The sequence below is a fragment of the Marmota marmota genome, unplaced genomic scaffold (assembly GCF_001458135.2).
Source record: "Marmota marmota marmota unplaced genomic scaffold, marMar, whole genome shotgun sequence".
NCBI classification, from domain to species: Eukaryota; Metazoa; Chordata; class Mammalia; order Rodentia; family Sciuridae; genus Marmota; species Marmota marmota.
Genome location: NW_026000019.1, coordinates 29,499,388 through 29,522,332, shown reverse-complemented (window position 1 = coordinate 29,522,332; position 22,945 = coordinate 29,499,388). Strand labels below are relative to the sequence as shown.

The following is a 22,945-nucleotide window of genomic DNA, read 5'->3' as shown; positions in this document are numbered from 1 at the left end:
TACCACTTCTTTCCAGTGGCCGTTCAGTACATACTTCCAATGCTGAGACGCTTCCAGAATAAATGTCCTCTCAAAGAGCCTAATGATAGAGACAGTTCTTAAGACAAGAGAATAACTTAAAAGCAAATGCAACTTAAAAACATAAACAGTTTTTGCTGAGGACTGTATTTGTGGCATTTTCCCCATTAATATTCTGAATATATCATCCCCCTGTTTCCCAGACTGCAAGATCTCAGCTGAGAAGTTTTGACACCAGGTATATTGAACAACTTTTATATGTTACTTATCTATTTATTTATTTATGTATTGGTACAGGGGATTGAATTCAGGGGCACTCAACCACTGAGCCATATCCCCAGCCCTTTTTTCGTATTTTATTTAGAGACAGGGAGGGTCTCACTAAGTTGCTGAGGCTGGCTTTGAACTCACGGACCTCCTGTCTTAGCCTCCCAAACTGCTGGGATTACAGGTGTGCACCAGTGTGCTCTGCCTTTTATATGTTATTTGCTTCTACTTTCTTGCTTTAGAATCCTCTCCTTGTCCATTTGTAACATTTGATCATAATATGCTGAGGGGTAGTAAGGTTTGGATTGAATCTGTTTGGTGATCTTTGACTTCCTGTATCTGGATATTTATCTTTCCCCGGGTTTGGAAGAGTTTTTGCTTTTATTTCTTGGATAGACTTTCTGCCTTTGGTCATTCCTTCACATTTACCTTTTGATGAATGTTATTAACAATCTCATAAGAGAGCCAGGTGCACTGGCCAAACCTGTAATCCTAGCCACTCAGGAAGCTGAGGCAGAGGAACACACTTTCAAAGCCAGTCTCTGCAATTTAGTGAGACCCTATCTCAAAAAATTTTAAAATGGGCTTGGGATAGGGTTGGGGTTATAGCTCAGTGGTAGAGCACTTGCCTCACATGCAAGGCACTGGGTTCAATCCTCAGCACCACATAAAAATGAATAAAGATATTGTGTCCATCTACAACTAATAAATAAACAAACAAACAAATAAATAAATAAATAAATAAAGGGTTGGGGTGTGGCTCAGTGGTATAGTGCTACCCCAGTAGAATTAAATTCCCAGTATCAACAAAAAAAAGAAGAAAGAAAGTCACAGAAAAATGTCACTGGATCAAATTAGCCCTCTTTCTCTTAAACTTGGAATACATACATGAACATATACAGAGCTCCACTTTGCGGATACCTGGACAGAAAGGAACTAGGCCGGGGTGGCCCACTCACCACACATTGGGTTGTTCATATGTGAGGGAAATAACATGAGGCCCACCAGGGAGCAGCTGCTGTGGGGTTGAGAAGACAACACAGGAACAAGAGAGCAAATGCACACACACACACCGCCCCTGTTGTCCAGCGGCATGCCCCAGAGTACATGGTAGAAGTAGGGCCAAGCAGCTAAGTAGAGACTATCATGAAAGCAAAGCCTAAAACCTGCCTCCACCATGAGTCAGAGCTGGAGTCCTGCAAATAAGTGAGTTTAAGAAAACTTTGGATTTATTCAAATCCTCCTTAACAAGGCCTCGTATCAAGTCCTGACATGAGTCAGAGAATAGTTAGATTTAGACTGATGCCAAAAGGAAATGCCTCAGTGAATTTGTTGCCAAGTCCTAACAATTCATAAAAGCACCTAATGATGGGACTTCCCAATTACAAAGCAAAACCAAACAACATCAAATGGAGTAGAACACAAATCAATAATCATAGTTAAGGTATTTAAAACCTGTAACTCAATACTGATAGATGGAATAAGAAGAAAGAAGACTGAAAAATCTTTACACCATCTTCAAAATAGATGAACTGCTTATCATTTGAAAAACACTATAAAAATAGGTGGGATACTGGGTGCAGTAGTGCACGCCTGCAATCCCAGCAATTTGGGAGGCCTAGGCTGAGGCAGAGGAATCAAGATTTCAAAGCCAGCCTCAGCAATTTAGTGAGGCCATAAGCAGCCCAGACAGATCCTGTCCCTAAATAAAATATAAAAAAGGTCTGCGGGGTGGCCCAGTGGTTAAGCACCCCTGGGATCAATACCTGGTATCAAAAATTAATTAATTAATTAATTAATAAGCTGCACATCAAAGTGAAATGTGTGTAGGGAACTACAGTGAATTTCATTAAAGTCCATATTTGTGATTTTAGCATTGATTGCATAATTATAAGACCGATTAAGAAGTTAAGACAAATATTTAGAAAATTCTCATATATCTTGAAATTATATAATACACTTTAAAATCAGCTGTAAGTTAAAAAAAATACATGCCAAAGAATATTAAGGGAAATAAATACACATCCCACAAAACTTAGGGAGCATAGGAAAAAGCAGTGCCAATAAGAAAAATTGCTAAGTGTCTATACTAAAAAAAGAGAACAGTAATACAAGTGATGTAAATTTACATCTTATAATGTTAAAATAAAGAGAGCTAAGTAAACAACAATAGTATTTTTAAATAAAGCTAGGAAAAATTCTACACATAGAATATCTGACAAAAAATACGAAGAAAATAAATATGTCTCAAAGTTGATTTTTATGAAAGGTAACAGTGAATGCCTACATCACCTTGGGCAGTTCAGGCTCACATACTAACAGATTTTGTTCTGGGCCTTAGAAAGAACAGGCGGAAGAATCTGGTTCAACTACACCCCCAAGATTTCCCCTCCCATTTTTTTTCTGTGACATTACAATTGCTCTGCTTGTGCAATTGTTGTCTTAGATCTAGATCCTCTCTTAGAAGAATCTTGGCATTTTCTGGATTATGGTTTCAACCTGGTGGGAGCTCTTCTTCGGGGACTTTGAGTGACCTTCTGGAAAAGTACTTTGGAGGATGGGGATCATGCAGGTTCTTTCTGACATTTTGTCTAATATTAGGAGTTCTTTTGTTTCTCAACCATGAATAAATGGCTTAGATCATTTTAACAATGAAGCCTTGCAAATTTTGGAACAGCACTGACCACCTAGGAGTGATTAAGGACCTGATAAACATATTGTAACTTAAGGATGATAAAAATCACTAATTGTCTGGTGACTGCCTAGCAGGGTAAGTGACATCCCATCCCTTCTTCCCTTCCCTTCCGTTCTTTTTTGGCACATCTATAAGAGCAAGAGACACCTCTATCAAGATCTCTTGCTGCTACTGTCATTCAGGGAGCAGGAGAAGAGGGAGAAGTGACTGGGTCATTCATGTCCCCTTTGGTATTTGAGCTTCATTTAAGTGAACTTTGTGCCTCCTGTCCCATGTGTTAGTCTGCTAAACCAGAAAGTTCAAATGTCTCTATTCTTTCAACTATAAATATTTGTTTTCCTTCTTTCTTTCTTTCTTTTTTTTTTTTTTGTAAATAAACATAGCTGAGCTCTGGCTCTCTGTGGTTACTAAGCTGTTACAGGAAGGACACAGTTCAGTTTCTCTGACTGAGGAAATCGAAAGCTATGAGCATTGATAGGAGGAGCCTTGTTGTGCTTCATCTCCTCTGTCCCGGGCTGTGAGTGCAGTGTGAGACACCCAGTGTTGCTCAAGTTATTAAGTGACTCTCCAGTGCTTTTTCTCCTGGTGATCTTTGAAAACATCTTATTTTCTTAACATTTCAAGAAATCTTATTTCTCAAGCAAAACAACAGCCGCCTGCTGAAGCTCTCAAGAGGTAGACTATTGCTGAAGACACTTCCAAGGAGGTGAGTCCTGTCGGTGCTTTCTATAGAGACCATCTGGACACCTCCCCCAAATCACAAGATCACCAGACAAAATCAGCTTGGGCTCTTCCGGGTGGGGTGGGGTGGGGTGGGGTGAGGGGAGTAGGGGTGGGATCAGTTATGCTGAGAACAGGGACAACTGCAGTAGCTGGGTTGATTCTCATGCTTCACTTAGAAAGGTAACAGACCTCTTTATTCTCCAACACTGAGGCCTGAATAAAGCGAAGTGCATTTTCATTATAACAGATTGTAAAATAATTTTTCTAAGTATTTGTTGGCATAAGTTGATAATTAGAGAGGGCTTTCATTGTCCTTTCAGGCCTGAATAAAAGACAAAATAGTGACATGAAAACTTATCATGAAATGATTTTAAGGGAAAAACACATCTCAACATAAAGTTGGATTATATGGTATTATCCCACTTTTACAAAACATAAGAACAAACAGTAGAAAATGCCTCCATTTCATAACCAGTTATTCCAATGCATACTACCTTAATATTAATAAACATATTTAACTTTTACTTTATCTCTCTACTCTATCCTGGTATTAAATATAGTATTTTAGTCATATTTGGACTTCTCCCTGCTTTCTTCAAAGTCAGAGGTGAACTTCAGTTGTGAGAGTTTGTATGAAAGAGGTGTGGTTGAAAGCAATTAAATATTTTATGTACCAAAAGACAGTTGTTAAATAAAAAATTTATATGTAGCTTTTGGAAAGCATTATCTTTTTTTAGATCCTGGTATATAAACAATTTTGGAAATTCATGTGAAATTTTTAATGTTGGTTTCAGAATTATGTAAATGTTTGTTAAAACTTTATTTTTTTAACTGTATTAATTATTTTTTCTGATTTTTTTTCTGACTTTTTACTCTTTTCAGTAATAGAGATAAGCTAAAATATCAAGCTTCAATTATGATTTATCAATTTTTTATAGTTGTCTTTTTTATTTTATTTTATTTTATTGGTACTGTTGATTGAACCCAAATGCACTCTATGGACTCTGAGCTACAGCACTAGCCTTTTCTTATTTTGCATTTTGAGATGGGGGTCTTACTACAGTTGCCCAGGCTGGTTTTGAATCTGTGATCCTCCTAAATCAGCCTTCTGAGTCACTGGGACTAAAGACACAGATCATCATGCTCAGCTTAAATTTCTATTGTTCACTTTGCATGTGTAAATGTACAGTGAAAAAAAGAGAGAAATATGCTACATATTACTGTTTATAGTCATAAAAAGAAACATATAGGGACAACAAATAACATCTATTTATTACTATTAGGTAAATACATGATTAGAATTGTTTTATTTTTCTTGGGCTTAAATCTTGTAGCATTAATGAAACTTCCGTTCCTACAGTCAGTTAATACACAAAGAGATATACTGCTTGCTTTAAAAATACTGTTTGCATCATGAAACTTTTTTCAACATTTTAAGAATTTTTAAATGAACTTTTGTCTACAATCTATAGATAGATTTGATTTTTTAAATTCAAGTTTTGAAAACATCTCTTCACAGGTTTAACATTTAATGTGTATTAATTTAAATGATGTATTTTGGCTAGTCAGCCACCATTATTTCAAATTATAAGACTCTTTCTATGCTTCCTTCTCCTTTTGTCAATATTTTAAAATTTATATCTGCATTTTCCTTACATTAGTGAGCATTCAAGTCCTTCATTTCACACTAATTTTAATCCACCATTTTGATTTATTTCCTCTTTCCTTTCTCTTTGTTCACAGTCTTATTTTTACACATTGAAAGACCTGATCAAGTTAGTTTTGGACTCTGACTTTTTAGACTGCATCATTTACTTTTTAAGTTTTCATTACTGCATTATATTTATACATGATACCGGGGTCCATTTCAACATAATCACACAGACATGGAATATAATTTGGTCCACTTCACTCCCCAGTACTTCCTTGCCGTCTACTCCTCCCTCCCTGTCCCCCGCCCCCACTCTACTGGTCTTTCCTCTATTTACTTATAGATTTTTGAATTGGTACTTTATAGAAAATACATGAAGGTGAAATTCACTGTGGTGTGTTCATATATGTACATAGAACGATTGGGTCAATTGTGTTTTGTAGTTAGTTCCTCCTTTCTCCTGTTCCTTCTCCCTCCCTCTCAATGCCCTTCCTCTGCTCCACTGAGCTCCCTTCTATTTTCATGAAATCCCCTTTATTCCCCTCTTTTTCTCTAGCATCTGCATATTTGACTACTTTTTTTTTTCCTCATATAGTTACTTTCTTAGATATTTATTACAAAAGCATGTTTGGTAGGTGTTTTTGTGTTGCCAATCTTCTGATTGTTAACATTGTTAGTCAATGTCACTCAAAATTCCATTTTGGCTACCTATAAAGTTACGGTTTCAAAATTCTTTTGCCTTCAAGTTAGATTGGTAGCACTTCTCTGAAACCTTTAGGATCACTATGAAATTCCAAAATTGGAATACTTAAAGAGAATGTATTTAATACACACATTATATATAGGGTTTTATGCCAAAGGACTAGTAGTATATAAAAGACACAACTCCCAAATCATATGAACTAATATTTTGCAGCTAGACATGTGGCTATTATACTAGAGTGGAATTTTACAATATTACACATGGACTTTTGCCACTTTACATCAGATGTTTTTGAAGTGTTTTTTTTTTTGTTGTTGTTTTGTTTTGTTTTTAAGTAAGCTCACATATTCACAACTTTAGGTTTTACATTTTTTTTTTCGTGTTTCAGACAAGTTCCCAAATATGGAATTTGGGGAAAAACACAATTAAAAATTATTTCATGCATTTCTTTTTCTTTTTTTTTTTTGGGGGGGGGGGTTGGTTTTGTCTGATTTTTGTCTCTTTGTCCTCCTTATTTTATTTTGCTTTTTGTTTTTTTTGTTTTTCACTGGTTATAGTAATTTCTTCTGTTTGAGTTAGTCAGCTTCACAGAGACAAAAATATGGAACACTTCATGAATCTGCGTGTCAGCCTTGAGGAGGGGCCATGCTAATCTTCTCTGTATTGGTCTAATTTTAATGTATGTGCTGCCGAAACGAGCACGTTCTCCTTATTTTAAATAACTTTAAACTTACATAAAAAAATGAAGGTGTTGAACAACAACAACAACAACAAATTCCAGAAACAGGTTTTAGCTTATCAGTTGCTAACATCATTTATTTTTTTAAAAATTGGTGCATTATAATTATACATTAAAGTAGAACTTAGGGCTGAGGTTGTGGCTCAGCGGTAGAGCGCTTGCCTCACATGTGCAAGGCCCTGGGTTCGATCCTTGGCAACACATAAAAATAAATAAATAAATAAAGGTATTGTGTCCATCTACAACACACACACACACACGCATATATATATATATATATGGACTCATATGTTCACACATGCACACAGCATGATTTGCTCAGTTTCATCCCATAGTACCTCCCCTGTCTCCCCCATCTTCCCTCCCCCTTGATCCCCTTACTCTATTATACTGTTCTTCCCTCTATTTTCATGAGATATATTTTTAAATTGACCCTTTTTGCTCTCTAATTTATGCATATGAAAGAAAACATTGGACTCCTGACTGTCTGAGTCTGGCCTATTTCACTTAGCATGATGTTCTCCAGTTCCATTCATTTATAAGCAAATGACATAATCTCATTCTTTATGGCCTAAGACTACAGTGTGTGTGTGTGTGTGTGTGTGTGTGTGTCTGTATCACATTTGTTTTCTCCGTTCATCTGTTGACAGACACCTACAGACACCTAGCCTGGTTCCATAGCTGAGCCTGAGTCTAACACTACACAGCCCATATTCTAAGCATTACAACAGTCGACTTTTCAAAATAGCCCTTCACCACAACTACTCTTGACACAACTCAACTATCCCCATTGATAGGAAAGAACTTTTTTAGATTTCCCTAGTGCAGCAAGTCTCAACCAATATCCCAAATGATATATCTGGTGGTTATACTTGTTATGAACGCACTTTTGGCCATTCACTCACATGGGCATATCCCATTTTTGAAACTTCTTTTTGTATGTGTAACACTGTTATGCTGATTTTCTCTCGTAGGCTCACCCATAACTTGAGAAATGGTGAATGAATACAAGAAAATTGTTCTCCTGAAAGGATTGGAGGTCATCAGTGATTATCACTTTAGCATGGTTAAGTCCTTACTGGCCAAAGAATTAAAACTGACTAGGAAAATGCAAGATGAGTACAACAGAATTAAGATTGCTGACTTGTTGGAAGACAAATTTCAAAATGATGCCGGGCTGAACAAGCTGATATCGGTGCTCAAAGACATACCGATGCTTGAGGAACTTGCCGGAGAACTCAAAAGAGAGAAGATGAAAGGTAATTGAAACCCAACACTTTCTCCCTGACACTGCCCTACTTATGCTCACCTTGCCTGACCTTGAATGAAACCCCACTTTGGTCTAAGTCGGTACACCCCTTTCCCAGTTTATGTCTCAGAAGCCATAGCAACGCTGGTACTTCAGATGCCAGCCAGTGGACAACTCAGGGCATTCTCTGTCGAATTTAGAAGAGAATGTATATTTGGGTTACGAATAAAAAACAAAAGCTAAAAGAAGTTCATGAAAGAGGCTTCGGGCATACTACCTGAGAAAGTTTAGAAAATATCAAAAGTATAAAAATCATGGTTTAGATTTTATATATAACCATTAACCAATTATTGGAACCAGTTTATCAATACTATACCATCATCATTATTCTCTCCCGTAACAAAGGTAAGGCAACACTCTTAATGAAGATGGACCCCAAAGCCTTGTGAACTTCTTGTCTTGTAAAGTTACTTAATTAAATAAAAATGAAAAAGTCAAAGTTCACAATCACCATATCTCACTTCAAAAATCTATACTCTCTTTCCTTTCACTTGTTTCTATAATTTTAATGTATTGTATGAAAAACAGAATCAACCAGTCAGCATCATGAACACTGTGACTTTTTCAAAGGAGATAGGAGGAGGACAGGATTGGAAAAGGTTTGACTGCAGTGTGTGTACATCAGAGGACAGGAAGGATTAGCACACTGCACAGGGGATGAGCCAAAAAAGCTTTGAGGAGCAGAAGGGGATGCCTGGGTTATGATGGCTGGTCTCCTTGAGCCAGGTTGAGCTAATGCAGTAGAGATAGACACAAGCTACCTAGCCCCACAGCAGGAACTGAGAGCCAATAGTATGGAAACTGCTTCAGCCATTCTACCCCATCAGCCCTGGGTTTACATGGGTTCCTTTTTAATGCATTTGTTGTGATGAGAATTAATTCTATCCCAGTAAAACCAAAAACCCCAGTGAAAAAGAAGCAAGAGGTAGATCCTGTCGCATGTACATCGATCACCAGCGACACAATGAAGACCCCTGAATCTCAGGTAAGTGTGCTCAAAGTCCCCCAGAAGAACTGCGATGGCTTTTCCATTCAGTCTATCAGACAGTTATTCATTAGTTTCCCATCAAGTTTTTAAAGTTACCGAACTGCATAATAATTGACCACATGACATAAATATATCTTCATTCCCTTTAGAGAGGTGTTAACTTGAAAATCAGATAGAAAAATGCTTTGCCCATGTTTACAAAAAAAAAAAAAATTCTAATTCCAAGTCAGTCCCATTCTACCACAGAGGTAACTAGAGGAATGGTGTTTATAACTCTTTCTTCTCCCTTTGATGAAAATGTTTATGCCCCTGTCTTACAACTGGCCAGGGGATGGACTGCACTCTACAGATCCTACAAAAACATTTTTATTTATAATCAACCTACTACCTAATAATGAAAATGTGTTCTACTTCATTTGCTGCTGAGAATCATTAACAGGAAAGAAAATTAAACTATTTACAGAAAAGAAAAAAAGCAAGCTTAGAAAAGACTGAAACCAAAAAGAATAAGATTTCTGGAAGCAAAACAATTAAGAAGCCTGAGGATCAGACTCATCCTTCCTGTTCTACACTAGCCAGTGTGACCGCAAGCATGGACCATTTTCTGCCTGCTCAGATGCCAGCATCAACTCTATTCAGAGCTCCCTCAACAGAGGTACACTTTTCTTGTTCCACTTTCCCCAACCTAAATATAGACGTCAGACCTCAAAATTCTGATGGAAACCTCAACTTGGGAATAAATACATATAACCAATGACATGTAAGCAATTACTCTACCACAAGAGTATCTTACAATGATTAGTATTTAGTTACTTTCCTTATTCATTTAACATATCAGGAACACCTTTCTAAGGCATATATATATATATATAATATATATATAAATATATATATATATAATTCCATATATATAAGGCGTATATATATGGAATTATATATTATATATATAATTCCATATATTATATTCCATATATATATCCAATTTATATTTCCATATAAATTACTGCATCTTGACCCTTTGCTCCCACAGGGATACTTGACAAATTTGAAATTATTGTTGAAGCAAGTTTTCTCTCTTGTGCTGATCTCAGGGTGGGGGAGGTGTAAAACCCAGCAGATTTAGGTGTGTGCATGAGTATGTTCACTTTCCCCTCTTCCAGTCTCTTTCACATCTCTTCTCTTAGTTGAATAATCTGTTAAATTTTCTTCAACACACACCATGTTCCCATCTTGTTCAGAATTTCTGCGCACCATGTATTTCCTCCACCTGGAAAACCCTTAGGTGACCAAACCTAATCACCCTCTGAATCCCAATATTGATACCCTGTCCTTGAGAACTCCTGCCTGAGATTCTATCCAGACCAGGGGAAAAAAAAATGATGGGGCTCACTTGGATAGCATCTCAATTTTTTCCCTCTCCAGTTATGACCATTATTACAAATGAATGCTCTGATTAAGTTGTACCACTTTCAAATCAGACTTTTCCATTTTTACAAGTTTTAGAATCAGTGTCAGTTTAATAACACATAAAAAAAATCTACTTTTATTTTAAAGGGAGGTAGTATTTTTTTTTTCCAGAATATGTACTGAAGATTCTGGATAAGAAAGATGGGTAACAGAAGGAAAATCACAACACCATCAACATTCTTTCTTTCTTGTTTTTTTTCTACACAAGTAACACATGATTACTTACAACCAGTCAAGCAAAAAAACCCAAAAACCTAATTTTTAATTAGCTATCATCCTACCAACTTTTTTCTTTGTGTCTTTTCAGATATTTTTCTTGGAGCTGGGGATATAGCTCAGTTGGTAGAGCGCTTGCCTCACTTGTACAAGGCCCTGGGTTCAATTCCCAGAACCAAAAAAAAAAAAAAAAAAATCAGACATTTTTCTTCATAGTCTATAGTAAATTTTCCCAGTAGAGTATCCTACCATGATTAGTATTTAGTTACTTTCCTTATTCATTTAACATATCAGGAATACCTTTCTAAGTCCTTAAATAAAAATATAAGTGGTTATTTAATGACTATATAATGTTGACATGCATAAATGTAATTTGTCTTAAAAATAATTTTCTATAGATTGATATTCCACTATCCCAACCACAGTGCCCTTCTCATGGACATGCTTGTACTGTGTCCACTGGAAGTCCTTTATGTCCAGTAGAGTGTTGAATCATTTCTTTTATGCATGCACTACAATTTTCTTGTCAATTTGAATCTTGTTGTTAGTAATGCTTTTCTTATGTCTGAGTCAATACTACTAACAATGTTGCTCTTGGAAAAGCATTCCTTGTGGGGCTGGGGATGTGGCTCAAGCGGTAGCGCGCTCGCCTGGCATGTGGGCAGCCCTGGTTCGATCCTCAGCACCACATACAAACAAAGATGTTGTGTCCGCCGAAAACTAAGAAGTAAATATTAAGAAAAAAAAAAGAAAAGCATTCCTTGTGCTAGAGTAATTGGTTACACTAATAAAAAGTCAAATCCAAGTCCAATCACCCTCAGGTGAATACTGTGCATAGTGTACTACCAGGGCAGAGCATTTGCAGTGCTTTGGTAAGTGAGGACAATTAACATCTCTATATACTTGCACCTGTGAAGTTCAGAGCCTATTATTTCCCCACACACTTTCTCTTACAGATCAGCCAACTTCCTCTCTGTTAAAACACTCTGCTGAAATTCAGTGAGCCCAGACCACTGTGGAGAAAAGAGATTGGAGTCTATCCCTGGTTTTAAGGAAAGCTATCTACCTGGTTTAAGGATATGGCTCTGAACAGAATACCTCTGCCTAAGCCTATTTAAAAATAGGAGATTTCAAGCCAGCCAATGCCTTTCTCAGCACTTGTAATAGACAATTATTTCCTGGGAAGAGCTATTACAATTTGAACTCTCAAAATGGCCCTGAGTATTCTACTGGTAACCAAAAACTTTTGAGATTGTTAACCTGATAATCATCCTTCTCCGTTTTCAACACTACTCAATTTCTTTTTTTCTTTTTTCCTTTTTTTTCTTTTTTTGTATTGGGGGGTGTCACTTAAGTAAATAAAGAATAGACTTGAATTTGTTACTTATTATATTGCAATCTATAAGTTCAGTGCTTCATAAAAATGTCTTCATCATCTCCCACCTGTACTGTTCATGCTGAGGGTCCTGCTTTGCTTTGGAAAGATCATTCTGTTTCAGTGGGAGCATTTTAACTTCCACGCCTGCTGTCGGCTGCTTCATACTTCCTCTAGATAAACTATACGGATTCATTAACCTTTCCTTCCTCTCTAACATATCTCTAGCTCTAATTATTCATGAAAGTTGCTGGCCCCAATGTTGGGATTGAAATTTTTCTCACTGAAAGGTGATTTTTATATTTCCTCCTGAACTTGTAGATTTATTTCCCTGTGTCTGTTCAACCTAGCATCAGAAAAAGGCCCAATGTCATTTGGCTTCCAGAAGAAGTGTCCTCCACAAAGGCCCAATGATCGTGATGGTGCTGAAAGCAACAGACCCATTTGAATATGAGTCTGCCGAAGAGGGGAAAAGTTCAATGTTCCACGCCACAGTGGCTACTGAGAATCAGTTTTTCCAAGTGAAGGTTTTCAACACCAACCTGAAAGAGAAATTTACAAAAAATAAGGTCATTACTATCTCTAATTACCTTGAGTGCAAAGGAATCCTGGAGGTAAATGACGTATCAGTTGTGTCTGAAGCTGGTCTTGACCAAAAGATCGAGGTCCCCAACAGTGTTATCAAGAGAGCAAATGAAACTCCCAAGATCGATCATCTTCATAAACAAGCACCAGGAACATTAGTGTATGGGTTGTTTATGCTACATACGGTAAGTTTTTTTTTTTCTTTTTTTTATAATTGCTTTTTTATTTTTCTCCACCAACATTTGAAATTAAATGTCTGCTTACTGGCTAAATGTTGGATCCTAGGATTCTACCCCGACTACAGACACAGAAGGGGAAATAGGACTAGGTGACCTTTTAACCTACTATTTCCCAAAATTCCTCCCAGAAAATTCTTTGCAAAAGTTTCACTAAGAAGTCTCATTTCCCTAGTTATCATTACCTATCCACAGTCACAGTGAGCAAGGACAATGCATGGCACAGAAAGATATTCTTGGAGTCTTATTCCTTTGAACTCTATTGCAACTATATAATTCCTCACTTATTTCCTTCCTTCCTTCTTTTTCCCCTTTCCTTTTGTTTGACGAATGGATCGCCCAAAAAAGGATGAATTCTGCTTGTAACATGCATTCAGAGGAATAAATGGATTGATTATATTCTCCTGAGTGCAAAAACATTTAATAGGCAATGATCTAATCATTCAGTCATATCTGTTGTATTTTACTTATTTCATCGATAATTCATGAAGAGTTTATTGAACAATTTAGAATTATTGTATGGCATGATATTTGAAAGGCAAGTTAATCTAATCTCCTCATCTAAAAAAAATAATACAGACATTTCACTGACAGATCAATGCTCAAATCCAGAGCATCAGTATTCTGCATTCAATCGATAAAAAAATTAACAAACTTTTGTGAAACTCAACTAACATCTTATAAACTTAAATGCTTTATAACTGTATATGCCTGTCTTTTAATATTGCCTCTTCATTTTATATTGATTATTTATTATACCCTTTTTAAGAGAAGATCCTTATTTATGCGATTATAAAGTTGATGAATAACAGCTTAATGTGTGAGACTCTATGCAGTATGAAGTGAGGAACATAGGTTACCTGGAATAATGTTATTGGAAAAAAATAAGTCAATGGAGAAGGTTTCAAAAAGCATTAGGAAGTCACTAGAACTTCATTGTTATATAGATCCCCTGTTGAACAGTAGTAACAAATGTCCATTTATATCTGCATAAACAGAGGAGCCATAGAAGTTCACCAGACCTATGATCACATTAATTCCAGGTTTTCTAAAAGGAATCAAATCTATTCCTGAGGAGGAAGCATTAGAGACCAGGAAGAAAATTCATTGTTCTAGAATTGTTAGAAAATGCCTAGAAGAAGAAAAGCAAAAATTAGGAAAACAGGCAAAGAAAAGCAACTTTATTTGAGAAGATCTTGCCAAGCTACATGTAGATCTATGCCTATAATCGACTTCTTACATTTTGTATTGACTTTGTCGCAAAAGTTTTCTTAAACATATGACGTATTTTCTGAAACTGAATGTTCATTTCATTTTCACAGAAAAAAGTGAACAAGAAGAACACAATCTATGAAATACAAGATAATACAGGAAAGATAGATGTGATGGGGAGTGGGAAATGGCACAATATCCAGTGTGATGAAGGGAATAAACTTCGACTCTTCTGCTTTCAACTGAGAACAATCAACAAGAAGCTAACACTGGTGTGTGGAGATCACAGTTTCATTAAGGTAGGAACTAGACAGAGCATAAGTTTGCCAAAAGGGAAATCAGGTTTTTTTAGCATTTGAGAAACCATCTTCCTAGTGTGCTACGTGAACAGTTCAGTGGGTAAGAGGATTCAAATAATGCCCTCGCCCTCGTTTCTGAGTAGAAGGTTTTTCTTGTTTCACAAGATATTAAGGAAATGGAACCAGGTGCAGTGACTCATGCCTATAATCATAGCAACTGGGGAGGCTAAGGCAGGAGGATCACAAGTTTGAGGCCAGCCTTGGCAACTTGGTGAGACCTTGTGTCAAATAAAAAATAAAAAGGCCTGGGGTCGTGTTCAGTGGTAGAGTGCCCCTGGGTTCTATCCCCAGTACCAAAAAATGAAAGAAAGAAAAAAAGATACTAAGGAAATGACATTTGTATGGGTTTCAAAAGAATATTATAATTGTGCTGAATAATAAAATATCTCATGAAATTAAGAAGTCATTTTCAATAATGATCTAGAACAAGGGTTTTAAATAAGACACATCTGATTTGAATCCTGCCTTCAGCACTCACCAGTTGACTGATTTGGGGGAAATAGTGTAATTGGTCTGCTAAAATAATGGAGCACTCCACTTTCTTGGGTTGTTTTGAACATTAAGGGAGAAAATGAATGTATGTTATTTATCTCACTGCTAGGACATGATGAGAAATTAATCTAGATAGGTATTATTTTTCTAATCCAGGGGAAAATGACTAAGGCAAATTCTCTAAAGTATAAACTAGCTCTATAAATTCTGCAGAGCTCAAACTCAGTAGATGTGGAACACCATAGGAAGATGAGGCCAAATAATTTAAAAAAAAAAATGCTAGGTAAATGTTTTTGTTTGTTTGTTTTTTGTCAGAAATATAAAATAGGAAATTAATTGTGAAAATCACTGAAAGGTGTGTAACCGTCTATCCCCAATACCAATAAATGCTGTTTTAATTGTGTGTGACTCTCCCATCAGGAGGGACAGAGGGTTTTAAAGGAACTCTTCAAGGTTACATTCCAGATGTGCTCTGATAGGGGGACCCAGGGCGCCCCAATAGCATGTTAGAATTCACTTGTTAATTTGGGAGTTATTCACTTCCCAGCTCCTCAGCAGGCACCTCCTTCCTGTAGCAGGTGTGTTCAAGGTCAATTAACTAGGGGAAGAAAGGGTAACACTGTCTCCCTAATCTTGTTAGGGGAGGGGGAGAGGTTAGAAGAGAGGATAAAAACAAAACCAAACATGTTCTTTTAAAAAATAAACCTTAGAGCAATAGGGCTATATTCAGAAGGTGAAGGGACCACTGTCACATTTGTAAGATTTTAAGAATGCCCGATTCTTCCTATCTCCTCTCACATGGAGATATATAGATCTGATGGGAAGCTCTGAAACAAAACAGCCTGAGGACTTTGACATTTTTGCAAAAAGAAAGATTCTGGTAACCATGTTAGAAAGACCTTAGAAAGAAACTAGGTTTGGAGACAGGTATTGTAATCAAAAGCTTGGTCCTTGTTCCCGATGCCAATTCAATAATGAGGACATGATTTTGAGAAAAAGGGGAAAAAAAAGTTTTATTGCTTTGCTGGTAAAGGAGAAACACAGGGGACTCCTGTCCCAGAGGCTGTGATGCTGCCCATCAGAAGGAACAGGGGGATTTCAAAGGAGCTATTCAAAGGCTATATTCCAGGTGTACCCTGACAGGGGGTCCCAGGCACCCTGATGATATGTGAGGATTCACTTGTTACTTTGGGAGATATTCACTTGGTGGATCCTCCGGAACTCAAGATAATCTTGTTCCCCACCCCCAGGTTAGGGAGGGGGAGAAGGAGGAGAGGAAATGTCTCCTCAGAGCAAGGCGGGCTAGATTCAAAAAGTGAAGTGGACCATTGTTACAGAATCAGAAGCAGTGACATCTAGTATCTGCTCATATACTATGTTTGTTAAATAACCAGAAATTTTTAAAAGTGTTTATTAAAACTTTGGCATTTTGTAATTAGCAATGTCAGATGTACTCACGCCACCAAAATCTGCAAAAGCTATATATATATATATATATATATATATATATATATATCAGGGCTTTGAAAAAGCAGGCAGCTAGTTTACCAAAACACCACAGGAGGATATTTCAGAATTCTATTTAAGAAGGGGAGATCTGCTGTATAGCTAAGATATGTATATTTTTGCTAAGTGAAGAGCACCTCAATAAACATGGGTTGTACAAGTTAAAAGAAGGGGGGTGTCCTTGTCCCAGTGGATGGACGGTTAACTGAATGCAGGCGGTGAGCCAGATTGAGAAAAATAAGTAGAAATTATAAAAATAAGACAAAGACTCATTTAAAAGAGAAAAGCGGGGGTGGAGGGGGATTGGGGGGCGGGTAGTGGGTGACCAGTTCTGGTAGAAACTGGATCTAACAAAGGAAGGAAAGCCTGTGTGTTTATTTTATAGTTAGGAACAACAAAGAGTTTCAGTGTGAAGAACTTCTTGAGATAAACAGGATGAAATGGGGGAAAACCACATGTTTGGGGCTTAATAGATTATATCCATCTCTGGGCTGGGATTTAAAATCCTGACTTTTTGATTTAGTGAATTCAATGACAAGCACAGAATTTCCCCTGTCAACGGAAGTCATCTTGCAAATCTGGGCATTCCCCTGGTAACCACGTGGATCCCAGAAACAGCACTTTGTCATCCAGGGTTTCACATAGCTCAAGGCAATGATTTATAAACTGCTCAGGACAAAGGGAAAGTCAAATAAGTTTGGAACTAATGGAGGGAAAAAGTGTCTTTTGCAGGAAGATTATGAGTTTGTGACTAAGTGCTGATGGTGAGAAAGAAAAGATTCAAGGAACATTCAAGCATGATTCCAAGATAATGTTAAATGGTTCTGCAAATCACTAACAAGGAGAATGCAGGGGAAAAACATGTGCTGGGAAATGAAAGCATGTTGATTTGAGCTGTCTATATGATAGCCAAGAAATATCCATTGATCAATATGAAGATCTGTAGATCTGGATGTACATCTGTAGAACCAAACAGTAATTTTGTGCTAGAGATGTACATATTTTTAAGTTTAGAGATACATGCTAAAATCATTCCTTTGGATAATAATATCAAAAATAAATAATAGTATAATAACATTGCACTTATATTAATAGAAAATACCTGCTGAATACTCATTATGTGCTGAGATTTGAAACCATGATAGAGCTATAGTAATTGTACCCATTTCATAGATGTAGATTCTGACACTCAGAAGCTGTAACGTGCTCTGACATAGCCTATAAACGGAGGAACTGAGATCCAGCCAAGGCTGTCTGGTTCCAGAAGCAGATTCTTAGGCGAGATGAATGAGACTATCAAACAGTGAAGAAAGAGTCATAAGAAAGACAGGAGTGGCTGGAGATAAAGGATACTACCAATGAGAGTGAACAAATGCAAACAGGGAGGTCAAAGGTGAAATGGAAAATAGAAAAATAGGCAATAAAAACAAGTTGAAAGAGGAAGAAGGTCAACATAGCTCATGCCAGACACAGATGACCAAGGGATCCCCAGGGATTTGGAATAACTTCATCTTAAAGCAAAAGGTGCTATCTTTTAGGGAAATGCGTGTCCCGGCCCATAGCAAAATAGCTGGTTGATTCCACATGGTATCATGCTCTCTGTCTCAGACCCAAACAAACACATTCCCACATACCAACCCACACAAGGGTCCACCAGGAGATTCTTGATAAAACTAATGAGAGCTAAACTCACATATAAACAGTTCAAGTAGAAATATTGATGGATTGTGACACAGAGACATGCCTTAATGCAAGAACCCATGTATTCTACCTCTACCTGCTAATCAGAGGAGAGCACCGAGGAAACAATTCTTTAGGTCGCCTCCTTCCCCTTTTCTGATCCAATCAGTGCTGCACGCTGATTAAAGTAGCTCTTCCTCTTTACTTATAGTTCCCCTTCACCACTTTTGAGGAACTCCTGTCCTGTTCAAATACACCCACGATGGTCATGAGGCTCCAGATGACGGGAAAGGACTCACTTAATATTGAATAATACCATAAAGAAGAAAAGTGAGCAAAAATCAACAGCCTTTGAGAGAAGGGAAGGGACTGGTGTGGCCCATGAGATGAACAGACACTGACGGGCCACAGAAATGCAGGGCTTTTCCTCGATGGCTGGGATCTCACTGTGTCTTCTTTACCTCTCTTCAAGGTCATCAAGAGCGCAAAGAACAAGAAGAGAGAAAGCAATGCTAATTTAAGCCTGGAACTTGAAGTACAGAACTTCCCTATAAATCATTTCAGTGTCTTCAACAGTGATACGATTAAAGTTGAGACTTTCATGTAAACAATAGCATCAGGGGCAATACCCAACCATATTAAGAGTTTTACATTTGAATTGTTATTTTCTTTTATAAAACTTTCTTATTATTTTCCTTTCTGTAAAACTACTTTTTGCTTTTATAATATTCATAATGTAAAAATTCAAATAAAAAAATCTTTAAAAGGATATTATAGTTTCAATCTAAGAGTACCCCTGCCCCCAAATAAAAACCTCATGCTTTGTAAGTATGATCCTCAATATAACAAGGTTCAGAGGAAGGATTTTAGATCATGATTAGGGTTTTTACATAATCAGTGGATTAATCCATTTGCTGAATTAATCCACTGATAGCTGAATGGACTACAGGTTTGTAATTGTAGGTGTGGCTGGAAGAAGTAGGTCACTGGGAATATGACCTTGGAGTATATTTGTCCCTGGCTTCTTCCTGGATGCCATAAGCTGAATAGCCTTCCTTTACCAAGCTCTTCTGCCATGAAGTTCTGTTCATCTCAGGCCCTGAACAATGGAGTTGTCCAGCCATGGACTGAGACAGGAGAAACTATGAGCCCCAAATAAACTTTTTCTCCTCTAAAAAAAAAAAAAAGGATATCTTTCCCACAAACTGCCAGATATGTTCTCTTTAATGCAATAGTGCACTGCTTTGGTGTGGTTGATTTGTGTGCTGTGAGGCATGAGGGGTGGAGCACAGGTTATCAGCCTTGGGGTCGGCATTCTGATTGTGATTTTTCAGAGTTATTCCTAAATCCATCTAAGCTTGGCAAGCTTGTACCCTGAGAAAGGGTTCTGTTGGTCAAGAGAAAAGAATTTAGGTTTTACAATAAAACCTACTCTACATGACAGTAAGTATTGCCTATAGAAATAAAATGTATAAAGTCAATATTTAAAATGTAGCTACTGTCTTTTTTTTCTGGTGATAGAAGAGTAGCATATCCACTGTTTTAGTCAGCTTTTTCACTGCTGTGACTAAAAGATCTGACCGGAACAATTTTAAAGAGGAAAACTTTACTTGGGGGCTCACAGTTTCGGAAGTCTCAGTCCATAAACAGCCAGCTCCATTCCTTGGAGCTTGAGGTGAGGTAGAACATGGTGGCAGAAGAATGTGGTAGAAAGAAGTGCTCACATGATGATCAGGAAGTAGAGGGAGACTCAACTCAGCTCACCAAATGTCTGCTCCTTTGGCATGCCCCCAGGGGCCCACATCCTCCAGCCACATCCAGCCTACAGTTACCACTCAGTTAATCCCTATCAGACATCAACACGCTGATTGTGTTAAGGCTTTCATAACACAGGCACTTCACCTCTAAGCCATTTTCACCTCTTTTTTTTTTTTTAATATTTACTTTTTAGTTTTCAGTGGACACAACATCTTTGTTTGTATGTGGTGCTGAGGATCGAACCCATGCCACACGCATGCCAAGCGAGCGCGCTACCGCTTGAGCCATGTCCCCAGCCCCCATTTTCACCTCTAAGCATCGTCTCACACATGAGCTTTGGGGGGACACCTCACTTCCAAACCATAACACCATAGCAATAATATAATTCAACAAAATAACATGAATTGACAGTTCTCATGCTTTGAACAATATACAACTTAAAGATAAGAGCTCAAATTCACAAAGCAAGCTCTACAACTCTCCCAGATACCTGGGAAGATTTTCTGATAAGGCTAATGGGCATTTGGGAAATCGTGGCAGTCACGCTGGGCATAAGAGGAAAGTACCACTTCTCATGACACCTAAAGCTGGCATCTTGAGAAAAGGAAGAAATACAGAGACGGATCCCACTTATTAGCTGAGTCCTGCGGTTGCACATCTAAGGGATGAGAAAATGTGACATCTACAGAGAGCATCTGCTTTGGGGTTGAGAACAGAAAAGAAAGGTAAATGTGAAAATAGTGCGGAAAATACAGGATATTGCTGGAATAGTGACCCATCTGGTAAAAACTGGGTGTCAAACTAACAAAACAGGAAAGTTACATCTTAGGATTGACATATAACCACATCAATGGTTATAACAGCTCAGTTCACAATAGAACCCCATAAGAATGGGGTCTTAATTAGAATAAGATATATTCCATATTCTGTGCTTGTGTAATTGTATCAAAAAGGATTTCTACTGCCATATATAACTAAGAAGAACTAATAAATTTTTTTAAAAAATAAATTTTTTTTAAAATTTATTTTTTAGTTGTAGTTGGACACAATACCTTTATTTCACTTATTTATTTTTACGTAGTGCTGAGGATCGGACCCAAGGTCTTGCACATGTGAGGCCAGCGCTCTACCGCTGAGCCACAACCCCAGCGCCCAAAATAAATGTTAACTGTAAACATTTTTAAGGAAAAATAAAAGAAGAGCAAAGGTTATATAGCAGACTAACAACTGTCTCTGTCTATCCTAACAAAGCCTGAAATTGAGCCTCAACTGATTCAGATAGTCTGAGTTCTACTGAAGTAATATTGAGCAAAGAAATTTTTTAGGATTCATATCAATTAACTGTAATAAGAAATAAAAAATAAACTTACAATTGTGAATGCTCAGACAATAATTAAAACAACTATGAAAAAAAAATAGCCAGAATCAGTACCTGAAAAATGGCAGATTTCAAAAATGATCCAAAGTTTTCCTGAGACATTATTAAAAATTTAAATACATACTCTAAAATCACTAGGCCCATCTTTTAGCCAATATAAAATGATCCTGGGATGGCCTAGGTCTTATGTTTGTCAAAGATTTCCAGCAGATACTGTCCATATGTGCAAAAATGAAAAGTAAGACAGGCTAAAATAATTAGAGTTAAATATGTTATAACATTAAGTGAACATCTAAACAAGAGAAGTGGAAATTATGAGAGGTGAATAGAAATTCCGGAACAGAACATTTTAGTAACTAAAATTTAAAACTTAACTGAATTAGCTTAAGAGCAAATTGAAGACTGCAGAAGACAGAGTAAGTAAAAATTGTTATACTGTCTATTCAGAGGTACAGAGAGAAAAAAGTTGAAGGTAAATGAACATTGCAAAAATAACAGAACCCTCTTATGCCAGTAAGGGGAAGGAAGGAAGGAAGGAAGGAAGGAAGGAAGGAAGGAAGGAAGGAAGGAAGGAAGGAAGGAAGGAAGGAAGGAAGGAAGGAAGGAAGGAAGGAGTTGTGGCTCAGTGGTAGAGCACTTGCCCAGCCTGTGTGAGGCACTGGGTTCGATGTTCAGCACCACATATAAGTAATAAAATAATAGAGGTCTGTCAATAACTAATAAAAATTAAAAAAAAAAAGAAAGAGGAATCTCCATATATAACTTAAAAAATTAAAAAAAAAGTAAAACTCACTGAAGTATTTTTAAACTCAAGAAAATGAAAGAAGAAAAGATTTCTAAAAAGATAATGCTAAAAATTACATACATGTAGAGCCATTGACTTACTGAAAAACAGGAATCAATCAACTCTAAGCAATCAAGATACAAAAAAAAACCAAAAAAACAAAAAAAAACATCAAACCATTAGCATCACAGCCAAACTGCTGAAAACCAAAACACAGTGAAAATGTTTACAAAAGCCCGAGAAGGACAGAGAAAGATACTGGTGAAATAGAAGACTCGGTACACTTTACAAGGCTGAAATGTTATGCAGTATGCTTTATGAACAAACAGAAATACATTAATAAAAATACTTAGAAAATCCTTAAATATTAAGCACCCAGGAGTAGAACAGAAATTCAATGAAGAGAGCAGGAAGGGCTGTTTTACATCTCCTTGCATCTTCCCGCCCGCCCTGTTCTCAGGCAGTCCAGTACGGAGAGTGATCCACTCCACAAAGGGGAAGGAGAACATGAGCACTGGACTGTGTTTCAGACCTCAATGCCAGGCCTGTCCAATCAAACCACACTGGCCAGGTGACCACAGCTCCAGACTTCAGGCCAGTAGCCATGAACCAAAGCACTAGGCTCTGGACAGCCCCTGGCACTACCTGGATCCCCAAGCCCGAAGCTTCGACCAATCCCAGCACCAGGCAGACCCCTGAGCCATAGTCATCAGCTGGTACCCACACACACAGCCTCCAGGCCGACCTCTGTAGATGGAGACCCTAGGCATGGTCAATGCCAAGCCACAAAGAGCAGCAACCGCC

At 37.4% G+C, this 22,945-nt stretch overlaps 1 protein-coding gene and 1 non-coding gene across 5 annotated transcripts; one reads left to right on the top strand and one right to left on the bottom strand.

Annotated features, from left to right (window-relative positions):
* Positions 1 to 2,711: 2,711 nt before the first annotated feature.
* On the top strand, positions 2,712 to 19,420 carry Mnda (myeloid cell nuclear differentiation antigen). 4 transcript variants are annotated; one of them, XM_048810207.1, is made up of 8 exons: positions 2,712 to 3,055; positions 3,364 to 3,686; positions 7,771 to 8,055; positions 8,996 to 9,090; positions 9,557 to 9,748; positions 12,502 to 12,921; positions 14,295 to 14,483; positions 18,433 to 18,710. In XM_048810207.1, the coding sequence occupies exons 3-8, from the start codon at positions 7,791 to 7,793 to the stop codon at positions 18,532 to 18,534; spliced, it is 1,263 nt and encodes a 420-aa protein (XP_048666164.1). In that variant the 5' UTR covers positions 2,712 to 3,055; positions 3,364 to 3,686; positions 7,771 to 7,790; the 3' UTR covers positions 18,535 to 18,710. The 4 variants fall into 4 exon arrangements, with proteins under 4 accessions (XP_048666164.1, XP_048666163.1, XP_015347518.1 ...); XM_015492032.2 differs by having other exon boundaries at positions 2,716 to 3,055; positions 18,694 to 19,420; XM_048810206.1 differs by lacking the exon at positions 3,364 to 3,686 and having other exon boundaries at positions 2,714 to 3,055; positions 18,694 to 19,420.
* LOC125618784 lies at positions 6,653 to 6,759 on the bottom strand. The gene has a single exon (XR_007350169.1). It is a non-coding gene; the product is annotated as a U6 spliceosomal RNA (small nuclear RNA).
* Positions 19,421 to 22,945: the final 3,525 nt, after the last annotated feature.